At 38.0% G+C, this 22,469-nt stretch overlaps 1 protein-coding gene and 1 pseudogene across 4 annotated transcripts in view; one reads left to right on the top strand and one right to left on the bottom strand.

The window, feature by feature from the left end:
• The window catches only part of ADAMTSL1 (ADAMTS like 1), a 1,017,570-nt gene that overhangs the window by 627,591 nt on the left and 367,510 nt on the right, over positions 1-22,469 (top strand). For all 4 annotated transcript variants that reach the window (XM_016960664.3, XM_016960663.4, XM_003312011.6 and 1 more), the window contains one exon: positions 10,788-10,833. In XM_016960664.3, the coding sequence (XP_016816153.2) occupies positions 10,788-10,833 (46 nt within the window). The remainder of the gene's footprint in view (positions 1-10,787; positions 10,834-22,469) is intronic.
• On the bottom strand, positions 17,728-17,890 carry LOC112204505 (U2 spliceosomal RNA; annotated as a pseudogene).

Here is a 22,469-nt window from a genome sequence, read left to right as displayed (position 1 = left end):
CTATCCCTCCCCCCTCCCCACACCCCATGACAGGCCCCAGTGTGTGATGTTCCCCTTCCTGTGTCCAAGTGTTCTCATTGTTCAATTCCCACCTATGAGTGAGAACATGCGATGTTTGGTTTTTTCTCCCTGCAATAGTTTGCTGAGAATGATGGTTTCTAGCTTCATCCATGTCCCTACAAGGGACATGAACTCATCCTTTTTTTTTTTTTTTTTTTTTTTTTTTTACTAATGCAATGTTTATTAAACAGATACTGTGTGCTCAAGAGCATGATACAGAGCACTGTGCTGGGCATAACACATTATGTGATTTAATTCTCAAAACTCATCCTTTTTATGGCTGCATACTATTCCATGGTGTATATGTGCCACATTTTCTTAATCCAGTTGATCATTCATGGACATTAGGTTTGGTTCCAAGTCTTTGCTATTGTGAATAGTGCCGCAATAAACATATGTGTGCATGTGTCTTTATAGCAGTATGATTTATAATCCTTTGGGTATATACCCAGTAATGGGATGGCTGGGTCAAATGGTATTTCTAGTTCTAGATCCTTGAGGAATCGCCACACTGTCTTCCACAATGGTTGAACCAGTTTACACTCCCACCAACAGTGTAAAAGTGTTCCTATTTCTCCACATCCTCTCCAGCACCTGTTGTTTCCTGACTTTTTAATGATCCCCATTCTAACTGGTGTGAGATGGTATCTCACTGTGGTTTTGATTTGCATTTCTCTGATGGCCAGTGATGATGAGCATTTTTTCATGTGTCTGTTGGCTGCATAAATGTCTTCTTTTGAGAAGTATCTGTTCATATCCTTTTCCCACTTTTTGATGGGGTTTTTTGTTTTTTTCTTGTAAATTTGTTTGAATTATTTTTAGATTGTGGATATTAGCCCTTTGTCAGATGAGTAAGTTGCAAAAATGTTCTCCCATTCTGTAGGTTGCCTATTCACTCTGATGGTAGTTTCTTTTGCTGTGCAGAAGCTCTTTAGTTTAATTAGATCCCATTTGTCAGTTTTGGCTTTTGTTGCCATTGCTTTTGGTGTTTTAGACATGAAGTCCTTGCCCATGCCTATGTCCTGAATGGTATTGCCTAGGTTTTCTTCTAGGGTTTTTATGGTTTTAGGTCTAACATTTAAGTCTTTAATCCATCTTGAATTAATTTTTGTATAAGGTGTAAGGAAGGGATCCAGTTTCAGCTTTCTACATATGGCTAGCCAGTTTTCCCAGCACTATTTATTAAATAGGGAATCCTTTCCCTATTTCTTGTTTTTGTCAGGTTTGTCAAAGATCAGATGGTTTTAGATGTGTGGTATTATTTCTGAGGGCTCTGTTCACTTCCATTGGTCTATATCTCGTTTTGGTAGCAGTACCATGCTGTTTTGGTTACTGTAGCCTTGTAGTATAGTTTGAAGTCAGGTAGTGTGATGCCTCCAGCTTTGCTCTTTTGGCTTAGGATTGACTTGGCAATGTGGGCCCTTTTTTGGTTCCATATGAACTTTAAAGTAGTTTTCTCCAATTCTGTGAAGAAAGGCATTGGTAGCTTGATGAGAATGGCATTAAATCTATAAATAACCTTGGGCAGTATGGCCATTTTCATGATACTGATTCTTCCTATCCATGAGCATGGAATGTTCTTCCATTTGTTTGTGTCTTCTTTTATTTTGTTGAGCAGTGGTTTGTAGTTCTCCTTGAAGAGGTTCTTCACATCCCTTGTAAGTTGGATTCCTAGGTATTATTCTTTCTGAAGCAATTGTGAATGGGAGTTCTCTCATGATTTGGCTCTCTGTTTGTCTGTTATTGGTGTATAAGAATGCTTGTGATTTTTGCACATTGATTTTGTATCCTGAGACTTTGCTGAAGTTGCTTAGCAGCTTAAGGAGATTTTGGGCTGAGACAGTGGGGTTTTCTAAATATACAATCATGTCATCTGCAAACAGGGACAATTTGACTTTCTCTTTTCCTAATTGAATACCCTTTATTTCTTTCTCCTGCCTGATTGCCCTGGCCAGAACTTCCAACACTATGTTGAATAGGAGTGGTGAGAGAGGGCATCCCTGTTTTGTGCCAGTTTTCAAAGGGAATGTTTCCAGTTTTTGCCCATTCAGTATGATATTGGCTGTGGGTTTGTCATAAATAATTCTTATTATTTTGAGATATGTTCCATTGATACCTAGTTTATTGAGAGTTTTTAGCATGAAGGCATGTTGAATTTTATTGAAGGCCTTTTCTGCATCTATTGAGATAATCATGTGGTTTTTGTCTTTGGTTCTGTTTATATGCTGGATTACATTTATTGATTTGTGTATGTTGAACCAGCCTTGAATCCCAGGGATGAAGCCCACTTGATCATGGTGGACAAGCTTTTTGATGTGCTGCTGGATTCGGTTTGCCAGTATTTTATTGAGGATTTTTGAATCGATGTTCATCAGGGATATTGGTCTAAAATTCTCTTTTTTTGTTGTGTCTCTGCCAGGCTTTGGTATCAGGATGATGCTGGCCTCATAAAATGAGTGAGGGAGGATTCCCTCTTTTTCTATTGATTGGAATAGTTTCAGAAGGAATGGTACGAGCTCCTCCTTGTACATCTGGTAGAATTCGGCTGTGAATCTATCTGGTCCTGGACTTTTTTTGGTTGATAGGCTATTAATTATTGCCTCAATTTCAGAGCCTGTTATTGGTCTATTCAGGGATTCAACTTCTTCCTGGTTTAGTCTTGGGAGGGTGTATGTGTCCAGGAATTTATCCACTTCTTCTAGATTTTCTACTTTATTTGCATAGAGGTGTTTATAGTATTCTCTGATGGTAGTTTGTATTTCTGTGGGATCAGTGGTGATATCCCCTTTATCATTTTTTATTGCGTCTATTTGATTCTTCTCTCTTTTCTTCTTTATTACTCTTGCTAGTGGTCTATCAATTTTGTTGATCTTTTCAAAACACCAGCTCCTGGATTCATTGATTTTTTTGTGTGTCTATCTCTTTCAATTCTGCTCTGATCTTAGTAGTTTCTTGCCTTCTGCTAGCTTTTGAATGTGTTTGCTCTTGCTTCTCTAGTTCTTTTAATTGTGATGTTAGGGTGTCAATTTTAGATCTTTCTTGCTTTCTCTTGTGGGCATTTAGTGCTACAAATTTTTCCTGTACACACTGCTTTAAATGTGTCCCAGAGATTCTGGTATGTTGTGTCTTTGTTCTCACTGGTTTCAAAGAACATCTTTATTTCTGCCTTCATTTCATTTTGTACCCAGTAGTCATTCAGGAGCAGGTTGTTCAGTTTCCATGTAGGTGAGTGGTTTTGAGTGAGTTTCTTAATCCTGAGGTCTAGTTTGATAGCACTGTGGTCAGAGAGACAGTTTGTTATAATTTCTGTTCTTTTACATTTGCCAAGGAGTGCTTTACTTCCAACTATGTGGTCAATTTTGGAATTAGTGCGATGTGGTGCTGAGAAGAACGTATATTCTGTTGATTTGGGGTGGAGAGTTTTGTAGATGTCTATTACATCCACTTGGTACAGAGCTGAGTTCAGTTCCTGGATAACCTTTTTAACTTTCTCTCGTTGATCTGTCCAATGTTGACAGTGGGGTGTGAAAGTCTCCCATTATTATTGTGTGGGAGTCTAAGTCTCTTTGTAAGTCTCTAAGGACTTGCTTTATGAATCTGGGTGCTCCTGTATTGGCTGCATATATATTTAGGATAGTTAGCTGCTGTTGTTGAATTGATCCCTTTACCATTATGTAATAGCCTTCTTTGTCTCTTTTGATCTTTGTTGATTTAAAGTTTGTTTTATCATAGACTAGGATTGCAACCCCTGCCTTTGTTTTCCATTTGCCGCATAGATCTTCCTCCATCCCTTTGTTTTGAGCCTATGTGTGTCTCTGCACATGAGATGGGTCTCCTGAATACAGCACACTGATGGATCTTGGCTCTTTATCCAATTTGCCAGTCTGTGTCTTTTAATTGGAGCATTTAGCCCATTTACATTTAAGGTTAATATTGTTATGTGTGAATTTGATCCTGTCATTATGATGTTAGCTGGTTATTTTGCTCATTAGTTGATGCAGTTTCTTCCCAGCATCAATGGTCTTTACAATTTGGCATGTTTTTGCAGTGGCTGTTGCCAGTTGTTCCTTTCCATGTTTAGTGCTTCCTTCAGGAGCTCTTTTAGGGCAGGCCTTGTGGTAACAAAATCTCTCAGCATTTGCTTGTCTGTAAAGATTTTTATTTCTCCTTCACTTATGAAGCTTAGTTTGGAGAATTTTTTTAACTGGCTCATTGGGGGCAACCTCCTGCAGTATAGCTCCAGTGAGTACTGAAATGCTCATTTGACGTGACAGGAGAAACTGTGTTCCAGTACTACTTAAAATCCCTTGGTGGGGTTGCAAATCCGCTTGTCTTGTTCTAATCTATGGTCGCTCTAAGATCCACAGTCTAAATGGCCCAGGATCCCTGGGGCTTGAATTGCGAAACATGGCTTTATGTCTTTTCTCTTGTAAAGAGCTCATAGATTTCTTTGGATGACTGAAAGAAGAGAGATAGGCTTGTATTCACAGTGCTTTAGGAGGTTGAGGTGGGAGGATCAGTGGTACCCAGGATTTCATGGTTACAGTGAGCTATGATAGTGCCACTGCACTCCAGGCTGGGTAACAGAATGAGACGAGATGCTGTCTCAAAAAAGCGAAAGCAAAAACAAAAAAACCAGATGGACCATCCTGCTTTAAAATTCTTTGCCATAAGTCCGTATTTGAAAAGCTAGTGATATTCAGGGAAATACAGTAACCCATTCTTGCTTAGCAACATTCTTTGCTTTTTAGCAACCAGAGATAAAGCCTGGGGTGCCATGAGCCTAATATAAGTGCAATTGTCCTTAAAAACCCAGAAGTGTTAAATGCAGAATGACCAGATTTTCTTGAAACAATGTATTGACATCAGGTATAAGTCTGGCTATGTCACCAGAAGGATCTACTGCTTAGTGAAGAGATGATAAGAATTTTAAGGTAAAGGAGCGATAAATCAAATGCATGCCCCTTTCTAAAAAGGGTTATATGAGAAGGGGGATGGGGGAACAAGAAGCTAACAAGTTGTTTGACCCTAGAGAAAAGTCTTTTAATTTTTCATGTCATTTCACCTCTTCTCAGGTTGTTAAATGACAGTTGAAACTATAACATCAGGATTTTAAGAAGTGGAAGTTTAGATGGTGTATTATGCGTTAATGAGAGACAAATAAAGTATGTATGCAGTATATACTAATCTCTTAAGTGAATTAAAGACTGAATAATTCACACATAATAGCTTGTGATTGAGATTATTTCTATTTTTAAGAGAAGGAATTAAATCAAAATGTGACTGGGCAGGAGTAAAATGGTGATTAAGCAAATAAGGAATTTTTGATGCAAATTTGAATTAGAATATATATATATATATTCCACCCGCCCCCCCACAAGATGGAGTCTTGCTCTGTCGCCCAGGCTGGAATGCAGTGGCACAATCTCGGCTCACTGCAAGCTCCACCTCCTGGGTTCCAGTGATTCTCCTGCCTCAGCCTCCTGAGTAGCTGGGATTACAGGTGCCTGCCACCACGCCCGGCTAATTTTTGTATTTTTAGTAGAGACGGAGTTTCATCACGTTGGCCAGGCTGGTCTTGAACTCCTGACCTCACATGATCCACCTGTCTTGGCCGCCCAAAGTGCTGGGATTACAGGCATGAGCCACCACACCTGGCCCATTTTTTAATTTTTATTTTTATTTTATTTTAAGTTTGGGGTTCATGTGCAGGATATGCAGGTTTGTTACAAAGGTAAACGTGTGCCATGGTAGTTTGCTGCACAGATCAACCCATCACCTAGGTATTGAGCCCAGCATTCATTAGCTATTCTTTCTGGTACTCTCCCTCCCCACAGCCTCCCCAGGCCCCAGTGTGTGTTGTTACCCCCCATGTATACACGTGTTCTCACCCCTCATATATACATGTGTTCTCATCATTCAGCTCCCGCTTGTAAGTGAGATTGATTTTCTGTTCCTCCATTAGTTTGCTGAGGATAATGGTTTCCAGCTCCATCCATGTCCCTGCAAGGGGCATGATCTTGTTCTTTTTTATGGCTGCATAGTATTCCATGGTGTATATGGACCACATTTTCTTTTTCCAGTCAATAATTAGTGGCCATTTGGGTTGATTACATGTCTTTGCTATTGTGAATAGTGCTAGAAGAAACATACGTGTGCATATTACATTTTTATATTAAAATATATTCTAATACTTATATTTTGTTCTTTCATACTTGAGCCAGTTTCTGAGTTCATAATTGATATAGTTCTGAACTCCCTAAACACAGTGCTGTAACTATTTTATAGTTTATATTGGGAGGACATTTTTATTTAAATCCTCTCTTATCATTTGTCTATAGCTTTTCTCAGACGTCATTTTGGACTCAAATTTCAAATGTTTGTTTTCATCCCCAGAGGTAAATTTTACTTTGTTTAAATGTGAAAGAAATCACTCAGCTGTTTTATATTAACGACCTGTTAAAAAAAAGAAGGAAAACATTTTTTACTGCTTAATTCTCTGACAGGGATTTTGTGCCCAGATAAATGCCTTGGATGAAAAAATTCACACTTGGCAGGAATTAAATCCTTGTGGTGGAATAGTCACTTAGCTACTTATGTGAAATTTATATTCAAATTTCATAAATTTTAACTTTCAAAAATATAAGCTTCTCTGCACTGAAGTTCTTTCACATTGCATTTTACTGATGAACATGGTTTTCTTGGAGATGTTCCAATGTGTATCTACCTACGTTTTTCTAGAGACGGATTTACCAGAATTGAGAAGTAGTTTATAAACTGATATAATAACAACAAGTCACGGTCAGCCTCAGGCCTATTCCCTTCTCAGCTTTCCGAATTTTTAGCTTAGTGTTACTATACTATGTATCTTGAGCACATCATGTTCCTTTTCTTATTGTTTGATAGACTTAGGAGTTAGTCACACCTAGATTCCAATCCCTGGTTCACTTTTCTGTGTATGTAACTTTAAGGCTCAGCTTTCTCTGCCTCAGTTTTCTCATCTATTAGATAGGAATAATAAAATTTTGTGAGTTGTTGGAAGATTAGAGATAATATACGCAGAATACCTAACACTGGGCCAAATATCTATAGTAGGCACTGAATAAATAGTAGAGACTAGTTAGTGTTTCTATTATAATCCACAATTTAATAGTAGAGACTAGTGTTTCTGTTATAGTCCACAATTTGATAATGTCTTTCAATAATGATCACCTTGCCATACTTAAGCATTACCACCTTAATATCATATTTCAGTCAACTTAAAGAAGCTCTCAAAAAAGTAATATATTAAAGGGAAGATAGTTCAGAGGCATCCATAAATTACCTGCAAATCCATATTAGGCATTAGACAACTACAGGATATTCTTTGGAAATTATGACAAGTGGGTTTTCTTTGCTTTGCTTTTGTTTTGTTTTGCTTTTCCTAAATAATAAGTATTTAAATCAATCTTTTACATTCTGTACAGATATTTCCTATTATTCAGTGATGCCTGTAAAATTTGTGTAGGTATTTGCAGGTTAAAATATAGGGGAAAAGGCTCATTTAAACTATTGAAACAAGTATTTTTCTGCTTTGTTTTGTTTAGGAAGCAGTATCTCTGTAATAATCCCTTGGCATTTGAACAGAGCTTTTGTACATTATTTCAATTGGTGATCCTAACTTTGTGCATAGGCATTCCTAAATTCATTTGGCAGGTAAGGAAACTAAGACCCTAAGAGAGCAAGAGGTTTATGCAAGTGGAAGAACAAAATCTATATCCCAGATCTTCAGGCTCCTAATTCAGATTTGTTTCCATAATTTTTTTCATGGATATAAGATTAGGTAAAAAACTTAAAAAAAGGATGAAAAACATATACTATTAAAGTCCCAATAGTTAACACCAGGGTTTACCTTTTAAAAGCAAAATCTCACCATTGAATCTCCTCCGTTTTAATACCTTCAGTGGTTCCCCTTTGTGTATTACAAAGTTCAAAATTAGTAGGTATTTCACTCACCTACTGCAATTCCCCACATAAACTCTAAATCCCCCGAAAACCAGAACTGTTTGAAAATCTGCAGGCATGCCAAATCTTCTTGTGCCTCTATGCCTTTGCTTAGTTTCTTCTCCATATATCCTTGACCTCCTTTCAATGGCTATTATATTTTTACATCTATTATGTACTTAATTAATTTATCTAACATCTACATAATGCTTACTGTGTCCTAGGCACAGTCTGAAGTGATTCACAAATACTAACTCAGTTAATTCTCATAATTCCAGGAGATAAGTAATATCATCCCATTTTACCAAAGATAAAACTGAGATATAGAGCCAAGATTCTAGAAAGCAGAGCCTATTTTTAAACTGGGTACTCTTAATCACTGCACTGTGGTACATATGCAGCAAGAACTTCAAAATTGAAAAGCATACCACATTTTGCAAACACCAGTGTCTAGATGGGATGCTACCAAAGACCTTCCAGTTTTAGAATTCAATTACCTTGTAAATTTACCATCAGCTGGAACCTAGCTCTCATATTGTTGGAGTCAGAAACCTGATATTTTTCAGCAATAGCACCAAGAACACATCCTTTTCTTGGGGGTGTACTCACAATAACTCGGCCCATGAGATGAATATTTCAAACTAGAATGCCAGTTGATTAATTTACAGCAAATAACAGAACTGTCCATCACATGGACCAGAGTACTCATGTCAGCATGGCCAGCACTCTCTGTTCTCAGCAGTCATGAAAATCCAGATCACTCTTGGCAAGTGGCTTCATCAACCTGACACCGTAATGAGGGGTGGTACTTGGATGAGCTGAATGTTCATCGGTATCAGTAAGGTCAGCATGAGTCATCTATGTGGAGATTGCAGCAGTCTTGTCAATGGGACATGCAGGACTTGAAATTCATTCGCCTTTTGTGTAGGACATTGCTGGACTGGACACTGACAAACATGTGTCTTTGTCATGCTCCTTATTTCTATGGTTTCAATGTGTGGCCAGCCATTCCTTTTCTATTTTTAATGCATAGTAATAGTCAGTCTGATTGCAGTCAAGTCTTTAGGAATGGGACCCTTTCTATATTTTTAAGATAGTCTGTGTATAATTGTGTTGTCAGATGACATTTTCCTTCTGGTAACATTCTCAAGACCTAATACAAATGCTATATGCATTTCTTACACCAAATTATATAATTAATTTTCTTAATAACAAAGACCAAGTCATATTCATTCTTCTTTGTATTCTTCATAGTAATTTCATTGCCAAACACATCACAGAAGCTCTGTGGACGTTTATTGAATAAAAAAGTAAATTAGGAGGCATTAAAGCATTGTGATCATGAGTGTGTGAGTTCTGAAGCCAGATGGCCTGGTTTCAAATTTTAGCTCTACAACTTAACAGTTGTGTCATTTTGGCAGGTTACTTAACCTTCCTAAGCTTCGGTTTTGTCATCTGTAAAATGGATATGATGATGGTACTCTATCTCTCCGGGTTTTTGAGAATATTAAATAAATTTATACATATAACAAACTTATAAATGTACCTGGAATTCTAAAACTACTAGGTATTAGTATAATCTTTCTCACAGGATTTTGTAGTGTATCTTTACTTTTTAAAAAATGTGTGACATATTTTGAAAAGAATATAGTACTGTTTTTCATGATTTAAGTGTCAGCATTGAACGTTTTATCAAAAGTTGATTGTTTTTGTTCATAAGAATGCAGTAAAATGGAAACTCTCATGTATTGCTGGTGGGAGTATGTAATGGTACAACTTTTATGGAGTGCATTTTGGCAATATTTATGAAGAGCCTTACAAAAGTTCATTCCCTTTAGTCTAGTAATTCTCTTTCTAGAAATTTATCTATTCAAAAAACACAGTCAGAAACTTTGATAAAACACTTGCACAAAGATGGTTTACCATACTATCATTTATCAAACACCAAAGTGGAAATTACTTAAATGACAAATAATGAAAGAATAATTATGGAAAAAATTACATCATGATAGAATATTATGTAGCTCTCAAAATGGTGTTTTTAAAGTTATTTAATACTGTGAGAAAATGCCTCCAAAAAATTTTAAGTGGAAACAAAAACAGGCTACAAAATTGCGTAAGTGATGTGATTTTTTTATTTATACTGGAAAGGACTAAATAAATCAAAATAATAGTGATTGTCTTTAGATGAGGCAACTACAGGGGACTTCTTTTTTTTCTTTTTGGTAATCTGTCTTTTCCAAAACCTCTGTAATGAGTATATATTTTATAAATAAAAATAATTTTTTAAGAATTATGACTTTCCACATTCTTAGAATTATGATTTTAAGACATGTTGAATATTAATTCCATTAATTCCAATTTATTTTCAAGATCTAAGTTTTTCAGTGAAATATACCTTCAATTTTATATCAGAAATAAGAAGAAAGGATGCATTGAATATCAGTTTTTTCAGAAAAGTTTGTACTAATATTTATTTGATTAAATATGCACTAAATACTTGTTTAGAAAATTTTTGAAACAAGATAAATACTTAGTTTCAACCCTTATAGAGAAATCAATTTACATCTATAACTTCTTTAAATCTGCTCAATTTGATTTTTAATAGTAACCGCTCTAAGAACATGCTTAGAAGAAAAGAGAGGCCCTTTTACTAGTATTTAGAGGAAATTTTTATGAGAAAATATTTCTGATTTTGAGCTTTTCATAAGTAGTAATATTTCTTTTTTCTTTTTGCAACTTAGGAGCTGTGAAGGAAGAAATATCCGATACAGAACGTGCAGTAATGTGGTAAGTATAAGGTTCTGAGATTGTAATCATGTATTTTTGTTAGCACTGAATGGTGCTAAGCAGTTTTATATCCTGAGCAGGAAATCAACCAATTAGTATTTCACTGAGAGTTTTTATCTCATACTGTACTGATTATATGCAGGACTAAAATGATATTTTTAATGTTCCTCATTATAGACTTTTAATCATTTGAGCAGCTTGAAACTAACTAGACTATTTCAAAACAAGGACTCTACATTTCCTCCCTACTTTCTGCCTTTTTGCATGTAGATCTCATGAGGATGAGTGAGAGAGTTGATAAAAGGGAAACCAGTTGGGGTATCATGAAATAAATATTTGTAAATCAAACTCAGATTTGACAAACTCATTCATTTATTCAACAAATATTATTCAGTGCCAACTATGTGTGAGGCACTACACCAGTACAAGAATAAATAACATATGGTCCCTGTTTTAAACATCTGTAGTATAGTAAGAGGTATAGAGAAAGAAGACAGATGTGCATTGCACATAACCACATTCTAGGAAAAAAATATCACAAATGCCATAGGAAATAAATAAAGTTCTTTGTGGGCTAAAATAGAGAGAAATCTTAAAGGAAAAGGTGATTTGAGATACGGCTTGGAGGACTGTGACTAGCCCATATTGGATTTGAAGGCTTGACAGTCGGTCCAATGGAGAGGACATAATGGGCAAGTTTGGAGGCAGGAATGTCTGAACACTAGTTTCAGCAGAGTTGAGTATAGCAGTAGAAAAGAGAAGAATTGAAATATATTTTTGAGGTTATATCATAAAAAGATTCAAATGTTAGTCTTCAAAGTTTATATTAGTTCAGTGAATAATGGGAGTCACTAAGAGCAAGAGTATGATGTTACAGAGTTTCCCTTTTAGAAAGGTTAATTTTTTGGTGATACAAGGGTTGCACTGGAACAGGAAATGGATGAGGAGCAAGAAGTAATGAAGGCTTAAGCCTTCATTAGTAGTCACAGCTAGTCACGAGGCTGAGGCAGGAGGATCCCTTTAGCCCAGGAGTTCAAGACCATCCTGGGGAGCATAGCAAAACCCTGTCTCTTATAAGAAAGAAGAAGAAGGAGGAGCACTTAAACCCAGAGGAAATACGAAATAGACACAAGAGAGATCAAAATTAAGTTGACTCTGCAAGACTTGAAAAGCATTTGAAATTAGAGTGATAAGTTGAAGCGGGAATAAAGGAAACAAAGAGGTATATGCATATTTAGGACTTTTGTACTTGCCGATCCCTCTGTTGAAGAAGCTCTTTCCTCAATATCATGGGCATTTTTATTATTCCACATTTCCCTTCCGCATTGCCCAGCAGATATTCTCTATGAGGGCTCCACCCCTGCAGCAGACTTTTGCCTGGACATCCAGGCATTTTCATACATCCTCTGAAATCTAAGCAGAGGTTCCCAAACCTCAATTCTTCTGCACACCTGCAGGACCACCACAACATGGAAGCTGCCAAGGCTTGGGGCTTGCACCCCCTAAAGCAATGGCCTGAGCTGTACCTTGGCCACTTTTAGCCACAGCTGGAGTGGCTGGGACACAGGGCACCAAGTCCATCCAGAGGCTGCCTAGAGCAGGGGGCCACAGACCTGGCCCAGGAAACCATTTTTCCCTTCTAGGCCTCTGGGACTGAGATGGGAGGGGCTTCCAGGAAGGTCTCTGACATGATCTGGAGACATTTTCCCCATCGTCTTGGTGATTAACATTCATCTCCTCATTACTTATGCAAATTTTTGCAGCAGGCTTGAATTTCTCCCAGAAAAATTTTTTTTCTATTTCATCATCAGGCTGCAAATTTTCTATAGTTTTATGCTCTGCTTCCTCTTGAATGCTTTGTCACTTAGAAATTTCTTCTGCCAGATACCCTAAATCATCTCTCTCAAGTTCAAAGTTACACAGATCTCTAGGGAAGGGGCAAAATGCCACCAGCCTCTTTGCTAAAGCATAAACAACAGTCACCTTTGCTTTAGTTCCCAACAAGTTCCTTTTCTCCATCTGAGACCACCTCAGCCCGGACTTTGTTGTCCGTATCACTATCAGCATTTTGGTCAAAGCCATTCAACAAGACTGTAGGAAGTTCTGAACTTTCCCACATCTTCCTGTCTTCTGAGCCCTCCAAGTATCTAGGAAGTTCCAACCTTTCCCACATTTTCCTGTCTTCTTCTTAGCCCTCCAAACTGTGCCAGCCTCTGCCAGTTACCCAGTTCTAAAGTCACTTCCACATTTTCAAGTATCCTTATAGCAGCACCCCACTCCTGATACCAGGTTACTGTGTTAGTCCGTTCTTATGCTGCTTTAAGAACATATGCAACACTGGGTAATTTGGAAAAAAGAGATTTAATTGACTCACAACTCTTCAGGGGTGGGGATTGTAAGTAGGAAATTTACAATCGTGGCAGAAGGGGAAGCAAACAAATCTTTCTTCACAGGTGTCAGGAGAAAGAAGAATGAGAACTGAGTGAAGGGAGAAGCCCCTTATAAAATCATCAGATCTTGTGAGAACTTACTATCATGAGAATAGCTTGGGGAAAATTGTCTGCATGAGTCAATTATCTCCACCTGGTTCTTCCCTTGACACTCAGGGATTATGGGAAGTACAACTTAAGATGAGATTTGGGTGGGGACACAGCCAAACCATATCAGACTCTGACCTCATATTACTTAAAATCCATAGCACTCCATGAGCCAAAATCTTTATAGCTTGTAGAATCAAATTGGCGCTGAATTTTTTTAATGAGAATCTAGATTCTTCAAATAGTTTGAAGCTTTATTTTCTTGCTTTTAGTGATAACAGAAGCAGCATTGCGAAAAAACACACACAAAAAATTTTAAGAAAGAATATTTTCATGATCACATCCCAGTTTTTCAAATTTGGAAGTTTAGAACAATTCAGTTAAATATTCTTTGTTAGATGCTTGATTTGGAAAAACTTGAGAGTCTCTTAGCTAAATCTCCACGGTCGTCTTTAATCCCTGGACAGTTTCCTTGGGGCACTTCTGAACTACTTCATCTCCAAAGATTCAGCCTCTTTTCGTATTTTTTGTAGAACCGCTACATATAACTTTTTGGGGAGTTCATATTCCCCAGGGTAATATGAAGAGTAGAAAACATCTCCCCAGTTTCCCTTTTTTTTTTCCTGAAAAGCAGCTCACAGGCTTTTAAAAATTTATTGCCAACCACTCTATAAGTAGTTTGTCAATACAAGAAAGTTAAAGTTCCCATAATGTTTGCATAGTTCTCATAGTCATGGTACTTTCTTACTTTCTGTGTAGCTGGTTCAAGAAGACTATTTTCATTCCTAAGGACAGAGTTTATCTAATCTTTCCCATTTTACAGTTCCCTGCTCTATTCTAAGGAAGCAGCTAGGTGCTCCATCTCTGGAAGGAAAGACAAAGATGCTATTGGTAGAAAATAGGTGTGAGCTAGCAAACCAGTCAAACAGGTCATTTAGGTCTCAGAGATTTCACCACAAGACTAAGTGAAGGAGGCTCTTAAAAAGGTTTTCTTAGGTCATATCTTCATGTTAAACCTCAAATTTGAACCCCTTGAACTTAATTAGGGATTTTAAAGTGACTTCCAATGTGTTTAGAGTACTTATAAACTGTTTTTTTTGCACTGTCCTTAAGGTTCATATGAGTTGGTATTTAGGAGGCAGTGACCATAATTAGCAACATAATAGGCCACACTGCTTGTGGTAGCTGGTGATGCTCTTAATTTCTTTATTAAATTCTTTGTTGCTCACTATAACATTTTACTGTTTTTAAGACAACAATATGTATTAAGCCCAAGAATTCTTCTTGGTCCTGGGGTTCATTGTTAAATAAAACCAAGACCCAATTCTCCTGAACCTTTCATTCTAATGGAGAAAAAGAGATTACAAACAAGCATGCAAACAAATTATTTAAAAGGAAATATATCAGATAGCAGTTGGTGCAATGCAGAGAATTAAGCTATTGGTAGCTAGTTCAGAGAGGAAGTTCAGAAAATCCACTTGAGAGGTAACACTTGAATAACAAGAAGAAAACAGCTATATGAATACTTAAGGAGTAGCAATCCAGTAAGGACAGCTGGTGCAAAGGCTGTGAAGTACAAGAGAGTTTGCTGTGTCAAGGAAATCATAAAGCCAATATACCTAAAGTCTAGTGGGCAAGAGGAAGAGTATTGGAAGATAAGAAAAAATCAAAACCAGAGGTAGGTGGGAGCTAGATCATGCAGGACACTGTAAAGTACTTACGTTATATTTTAAGTACAAAAATTAGCTGCTGGATGGCCAGGCACCATGGCTCACACCTGTAATCCCAATGTTTTGGGGGTGGAGGGGTGAGGCAGAAGGGTCACTTGAGGCCAGGAGTTTGAGACTAGCCTGAGAAACATAGCAAGACCTTGTTTCTACAAAACAAAAACCAAATATTAGCATGCTGGTGTGCACCTGTTGTCCCAGCTACTAGAGAGGCTGAGGCGGGAGGATTGCTTGAGCCCAGGAGTTTGAAGTTGCAGTGAGCCTTGTTTACACCACTGCACTCAAGACTGGAAGACAGAGCAAGACCTTGTCTCTATTTAAAAAAAAAAAAAGAAGAAAGAAGAAGAAGGAAGAAGAAGAGAAGAAAGAAGAAGAGGAGGAAGAGGAAGAAGAAGAAGGAAGAAGAGAAGAAAGAAGAAGAGGAGGAAGAGGAAGAAGAAGAAGAAGGAGGAGGAGGAGAAGGAGGAAGCTCCTGGATAATTTTAAGCAGGGGAGAGTAGAACGGGACTTATAATGAAAAAGATAGGTTTGGCTGCACGCTCACTCTGGAGAATGGATGCAAAGCAGGGGGAAGAAGCAGAAATTCCAGCAGGGGGATCACTGCGGTAGTTCAGGTGGGTGCTAATGGTTGTGTGGACTAGAGTGGCTCTGGTGGGAGGATTTGGGTATGTTCTAGAGATAGAATGGCTTTTCCTAAGTTACGGTGCCTCATCCTCAATTTGACATGATTCACTCTTGTGATCTCCAGCATTGTTGTGTGGAACAGGAGGCAAAGGCCGCGGCATTATAGCCAGAGAGAACAGAATGATCATGGCAAGTTTATAATTTCTTTGAGCCTCAGTTTCTACACTCAAACAGTGAGAGATTTGAAATGAATGACCTCAAAGGTCCCGTCCACCTCTGAAATTCTATAATTCTTAAGAAGTATCATATCTGGGCTATACTAGATTTGGGTCTGAATGCAGATTAATGAAGATGTCTATGCTAGTTTAGTAACTGGCATGACTATAGTGAAAAGATTCATAGCAAGGGATAAAGTAGAGTCAGAGCAAAGAGAGTCAATGTGGAGAGTGGAAGCAAAGTTCTCATCCTTGCTGTACAATTGACCATCCATCTTGACTGGTGATTCTCATTGAGGTTGTGAAAATTCATGGCATTCACAAAGATGTGCATGTGGTTATTAACAGTGGGTGTAAGGTAAATTCCCATTTGGTCTATTTGTCTATTTTTCTCATAAGGCCTTTGTATATCACAAAGTCAGGAAACACTTGGTGCTTTATGTCAAGGATCAAATGGAACATATGGAAGAAACAATAACTCTGCTACAGGTCTTCCTTGGTCAGAATTTGAAAGAAACTGTTGAAACAACATTCAGACCAGAGAAATACCCCTAAAGTCTAGAGAGATGCTCTAGTAAATAATAACAACTGCAAGAGTTGGTCAGTGAGCCAACTCTTTCCAGCCAACGCTTGGCTCTTTCCAGCCAAGAGGCACTCTAAGATGGGAAGTAGGCTACTAAACTTTCCCATACTCTAGTCCTTATTATTCTAGCAGTTGAAAATAAGGCATGATGCTACTTGCCAGGGCCATTTATTTTTTGCTTATTCACTTATTCATTCTCTTGATCAATCAGTTTTAAAACAGCATTTATTGAACACCCAACTCATGTTCTGTACTAGGGATATCAGGAGTTGCCACCATCAATAAAGAGATAGGCAGCCTGCCCTTGGGGGAAGTCAGAGGCTAGGAGAAAAGACAAATACACAAACACAAAACTAAATAAAGTATGACGCACACTATCAGTATGGAGGTAAGAACAAAGTGCTAAGTCATGGAAGGACCATGTCTGATTCTTTCACCGCTGCATACTCAGGGTCTGGCATTCAGTGTCTGACACCATGCCTCTTGCACTGTGAACCTGGAAACGCAGAAAACTCACAGAACTGCCTCCGGTTATTTTGAATATTCAAGGGAAACATATCAAGACTTAACATATGTTGAACACTCTTTGAACTATTTGATCATGCTGTATTCCTTTCTATGACATCTCATCTTCGTAAAGCTGGGTTTGCTTTGATAAAAAGCAAGTATTGTGAGAAAAACAACATGGAATAGGAAACAAGAATGAGGATTGTCCAGTCTGATTCCAGGCTTTGGGATGTAGTACAGGCACACACATCCCATTAATAAATAAATGTTATTTATGAATGAAGTAAAATAGTACTTTTCTCTCAAGTTATATGCATTGTTTTTTCAAATGGCTATTAAATCATCAGGACACAAATATATATTAAGTTGCTTGGACCTAACTGCTTAATAAATGGAATTGTTTGGTATTCCTGTTGGCCTAGGAGTACCACAAAAAACTCACCCAGACATTAATGGTGCTGTAAACAGAAATTAAGAGCCTCTGATCCAACTCACTGTAGTCATTCAACACATAGGATGAATAAAAAAATGCATGACATTCTAAATAAGGTGACAGTTGAGCTGAGCTTTAAAAGATGAAAGGGATTTTTTCATGCTGCAATGAGAGAGAGAAAGAGAGAAGGAGAGAGAGTTAGTTTTCTGAAAAATGGAAGTAGAGTCAACAACATCCACTGGGATTTACCAGGTCTCAGGCACTTTTTCTAGGCACTGGGGTATAATATTAACAGAGAAAGATAATGCCCCTGTTCTTATGAAGCTTATATTATAGTGTGAGAGGCAGATGATAAAGTTTTAAAAGAGGACAGTTTCATATAGTGAATGATTATGCTACACTTGATCTTAGCCAAAAGGCCGAGAAGCGATAGTGAATGATTATGAAAGAAATAAAGCAGAGTAATGGGATAGAGAGTGACACAGGGATGGAGGGTTGCTCTACATGAGGTGGTCAGGAAATTCTCTCTGAGGTGACATTTAAATGTCCTTAGTATGTTTGGAAGGTGAGGCATGAAGGAGCCCAGCTTATTTGGGGGCCTGTGGGTCATTTTATCAGGTGCAGTACAAGGTATATTGTGGGGAAAGAAGTGGGATATTTATCTGTGCTGAAGAGCCTGAACTTAGCCCCAGATGTTATTTCATAAGGGACATTCTTAGCCCCGCACTCAGAGTGATGAGCTTTGGAAGAGCAGAAGGCTGAAAGAAAACTTGGTGACTCTATCTACCCCTTCTGTGCATTTCTCTTCTCCCAGGCCCGGTCTGCCAGTCTCAGGTGAAATATATCCAAGGCAGGAGAGGGATTTCTTAACCTCAGGTAGGAAGACTCTTAAGTGAGAAAGAAATTCTAATTGCAAGAATGTTGATTTCTTCCTAGTAAATGTGCCAAATCCCCCACCTACTAGAGAGGGCCTCCAAGAACCTGGCTGCTGCTTCACCCTGCCACAGATGCACTCTCTCCAGTAGTGGACCAAAGAAATATACTTCTCCCCAGACCCATCCATGCTTCAATCTTTCCTGACCTACCCAGCTGAAAAACAGAAATTTCCCTCATACTATATAACCTCCCCTGAGATAGACATTGCTCTCATGTTAAAGTCAGATGGGACATGTCTTTTCTAAGTCACTTGATGAAGGCTTGATTTGTACACTGATATAACAAAATTGGGAGCAGGCTCTCCTATCTTTCAGAGTCTGCATGCATTCTGCATTTGGACAGTCTCTAAAAGGCTATTACGATGTATGAGTGGCAGGCGCAGTGGCTCATGCCTGTAATCCCGGCACTTTGGGAGGCCGAGGCAGGCAGATCACCTGAGGTCAGGAGTTAAGACCAGCCTGGTCAACACGGTGAAACACCGTCTCTACTAAAAATATAAAAATTATCTTGATGTTGTGGTGGGCACCTGTAATCCCAGCTACTCGGGAGGCTGAAGCAGGAGAATCGCGTGAAACCAGGAGGTGGAGGTCGCAGTGAGCTGAGATCGTGTCATTGCACTCCAGACTGGGCAACAAGAGCAAAACTCCATCTCAAAGAAAAAAAAAAAAAAAAAAAGATGTATGGGTGGGAGGAGTGTGGAGAGTAATTTAAAGGATCTATTTTTCACTTTTTCAATCCCATGGATAATGAGGACTTAAAGCAGTGTTATGTAGCAGAAAGAACATGGGCCCTCTTGAATCCTGAGCTGCCACTTACCAGTTATGTGCTTTCAAACGCGTTTATTAACCTCTCTCAATCTCAGTTTTCTTACATATAAAAATATCCTTCTAATATATGTACAAACAGAAAATGTTAATACAATGTTAATGGTAATTTTAAAATTGGAAACAAATGGAGGATGGCTGGTTAAATAAGGTGTGATATGTTCATAGCATGGAATGCTATACAGTCATTAAAAAGATTAAGGTGGATCTATTTGTACAAACCTGTGAGTTCTTCCAAATTATCTTGTTAAAAGTTTAAAAAAGCAAATTGTGGAGTAATAACCTATAGTATGATCTCAGTTTTTAATAATCCCCAGACTGAAATGTGTCTGGTTGTGTGGCACCATCCCAAGGCATTGAAGGACACACATCCAACTGATCACCTAATACAGAGCAGGGAGGGACTGAATAAGTTAGGGGGACTTTCATTTTTTATTCTATATGCTTTTATAGTGTTTTAATTTTTTATAATGAACACATATTCCTGTATTTGTAGTATAATTTTAAAGAAAATACAAAACAAAAGAAGATGAGGTTGGGAGAAAATATTTTATACATAATTGAGTTTTTATTTGTTTTTGAAACAAAGAAAAAAAATACCACCTCCCAGAGTTCTGCTGAGGATTATGTGAGAAAATGTCTAAAATGCACTCAGCCTGGTACCTGACTCAGTCATGTTGGCTCTACTCTTCCTCATTACCTGTTATGTTTTGAATTATGTCCTCATTCCATTATGTGTTGGAATCCTAAACTCCCATACCTCAAAATCTAACTATATTTGGAGTTGTGGTCTTTAAAGATGTAATTAAGTTAAAATAAGGTCATTAAGGTGGGCCCTAAATCAATATGACTGGTGGTCTTTAAAGAAGATATTAGGATGCAGACACACAGAGAGAAGACTTGTGAAGACACAGAAGAAGGCTGCCTTCCACAAGCCAAGGAGAGAGCCCTCAGTAGAAACCAACCTTGCACACCCCTGATGTTGGCCTCCTAGACTCCAGAATTGTATAAAAATAAATTTCAGTTGTTTAGCTCACCCAGTCTGTGGTATTTTCCTATGGCAGCCCTAGTCAACTAGTATACTACCTTTCTTCAACTTCCTCCTCTCTTCTGACAAAGTACTCTTTCTGAAAGACTACATTATTTTTTAAAAACTGAAAATTAGATCACTTTGAAATTCCAAAGATCAGCCTTATTCTATGGCATCATGGGTAATTTCTCCTGATTGTTTTGCCAAGTGACAAGTTCCAGGTATTCTGGAAGGAGAATGTTAGCCCTCATTTCTGGCAGAACTGCAGGCTTATAATGGCCCTTCCTTTGGACAAACTCTAGAAAAGCAGACTTTCTATACAATGCCCAGTTATTAGGCTGGACAGTCAGGTCTCTGGCAACTATCATGGCTTGGCTGTTCTTTGGCCAAATACTTTATTGGAATTGCTGTATATTCTCAGAATTATATCCCAGGGGACAAATCAGTATCCACCAAAAGAAGTCTAACTTACTGTAAAGCCAAGATTAATGTAGGATGGTGACTAAACTCATTAGAGGACATTGTGGTTTGTGTGTTTCTCCTTTTTGGAGTTGAGAAGAACTGCTGTTGCTAGAACAAAAGGATGTTCTTTAGGCAACACATCTGCAAAAAATCCTAATTTCTCTGATTTGACCCACAGCTTTTTTTTTTTAATGCTAAAATTAGATAACAAAGGGAAACAATGTTTCTGAAAAGAGAAATGATGAGTGACTTTGATTGTTTCTCTGAGGGCAGAGACCCTATCCAACCTGTGATAACATCAAGGCTAAATAAGCTTTCAGTATCTTGCAAATAAATTAATCTCTAAATGCAATTGTACAGCATGCCATGTGGACAACTGGAGGTTGACTTTGGTTCAAAACACATCATTTCTTTTTCGCTAGTTAAACACTGAGCATTCAGAGTAATGGTTGAAAATATTTGCAGCAATTACTCTGGGAAAAAAAACCCTCATATTTTATGACTAACTGTTTTATCATTTGTGGCATAAAGAAATAAACATTTTTTTAATGATTCACAGATTCCTTCATTTGGTGGATCTGGTGGCTATAGATCTCCCTGCAGTGCTTGCTGCCAGGCAGCTGGCCAAGTTCACTGGGTGCCCCCCAGCCCCAGTAAGTTAGACCTTCTGCTTTTCCTCTCCCCTCGGCCTTCTCCTGACTGTGGCACACATTTCTTTTTTAATGCTTTTTCTGACATGTCTTTATTTTACTCCTCCTTATTCTCTCTCCTATCCCTTCTCCTTAATGTGTTCTCAATTTCTTATCCTCTGCTTCAACTCTGACTCTCTCGGGAGGGTTCTGGTATGAACACTCGTCAGTGGAAAGAATACAGGCTTGGGGGCTCTGTTACTTACTAACTTTGTGGTTTGGGGCAAGCTCTTCAACTTCTCGTAGCCTCAGTTTCCTCAATCTTAAAGTGGAAATAATAGTAATGCTCAGTTATAGTATTCCTTTATAGGAATCAGTGCAACAATGGAAATACATGGGAAATAACAAATTTTAGTTCTTTCTTCCACGTTGCCTTGGTAAAAGCTAAGTGAGTGACACTCTTACAAGAAACAGGGCCCAGTGAAACCACAGCCCACAGTATCACATCAGCATTAAACATTTCCTTCCAGAAAAGTTATATTCCTTGGCTAAGGACAATTTCACTCTTGTTCATAACTCAAGGTGATATAATAAAAAACTCCAAATTGTTAGGGAACATATGAAAGGGAATATATTAGTAAAACTGATTTCTGTTTGATGGCATCTTTCTAGTATACTTAAAGGGCCATAGGAGATATTGTCCCCTAAATTGATCACAGTTTTTTTTTTTTTCAGCCAGCATCATCCCATGGAGACCACGAGAGCGGGGTTTAGCAATAGTTGTAAATGACCATTGAGTGATATGAGCTGGCATTCCTGGCCTGAAGAGTCACACCTTCCAGCTCACTTGTGTGATGCTGACTGACAAGCAATCACCTATATTATTGTCTTGTGGATTGATGGCTAATGCCAAGCATCTACTTTCCTTGACTCTTAGTATGAATAGGAATGCCTACTTGGCCAACCCGTAATTTCCCTCAATATTGCCATGATCAGTTGTTATATTGAGACCCACTCAGCTAGAGCTAACTCCTATTATTAATGACAGAGTGATGACTAAATGCATGTTTGAAGAAAAGAAAAATCATTCAACAGCTCAACTTTCAACTGATGAAGAGAATTAAGAATG

The sequence above is a fragment of the Pan troglodytes genome, chromosome 11, assembly GCF_028858775.2.
Source record: "Pan troglodytes isolate AG18354 chromosome 11, NHGRI_mPanTro3-v2.0_pri, whole genome shotgun sequence".
NCBI classification, from domain to species: Eukaryota; Metazoa; Chordata; class Mammalia; order Primates; family Hominidae; genus Pan; species Pan troglodytes.
This window is presented reverse-complemented; position numbering and strand designations above follow the sequence as displayed.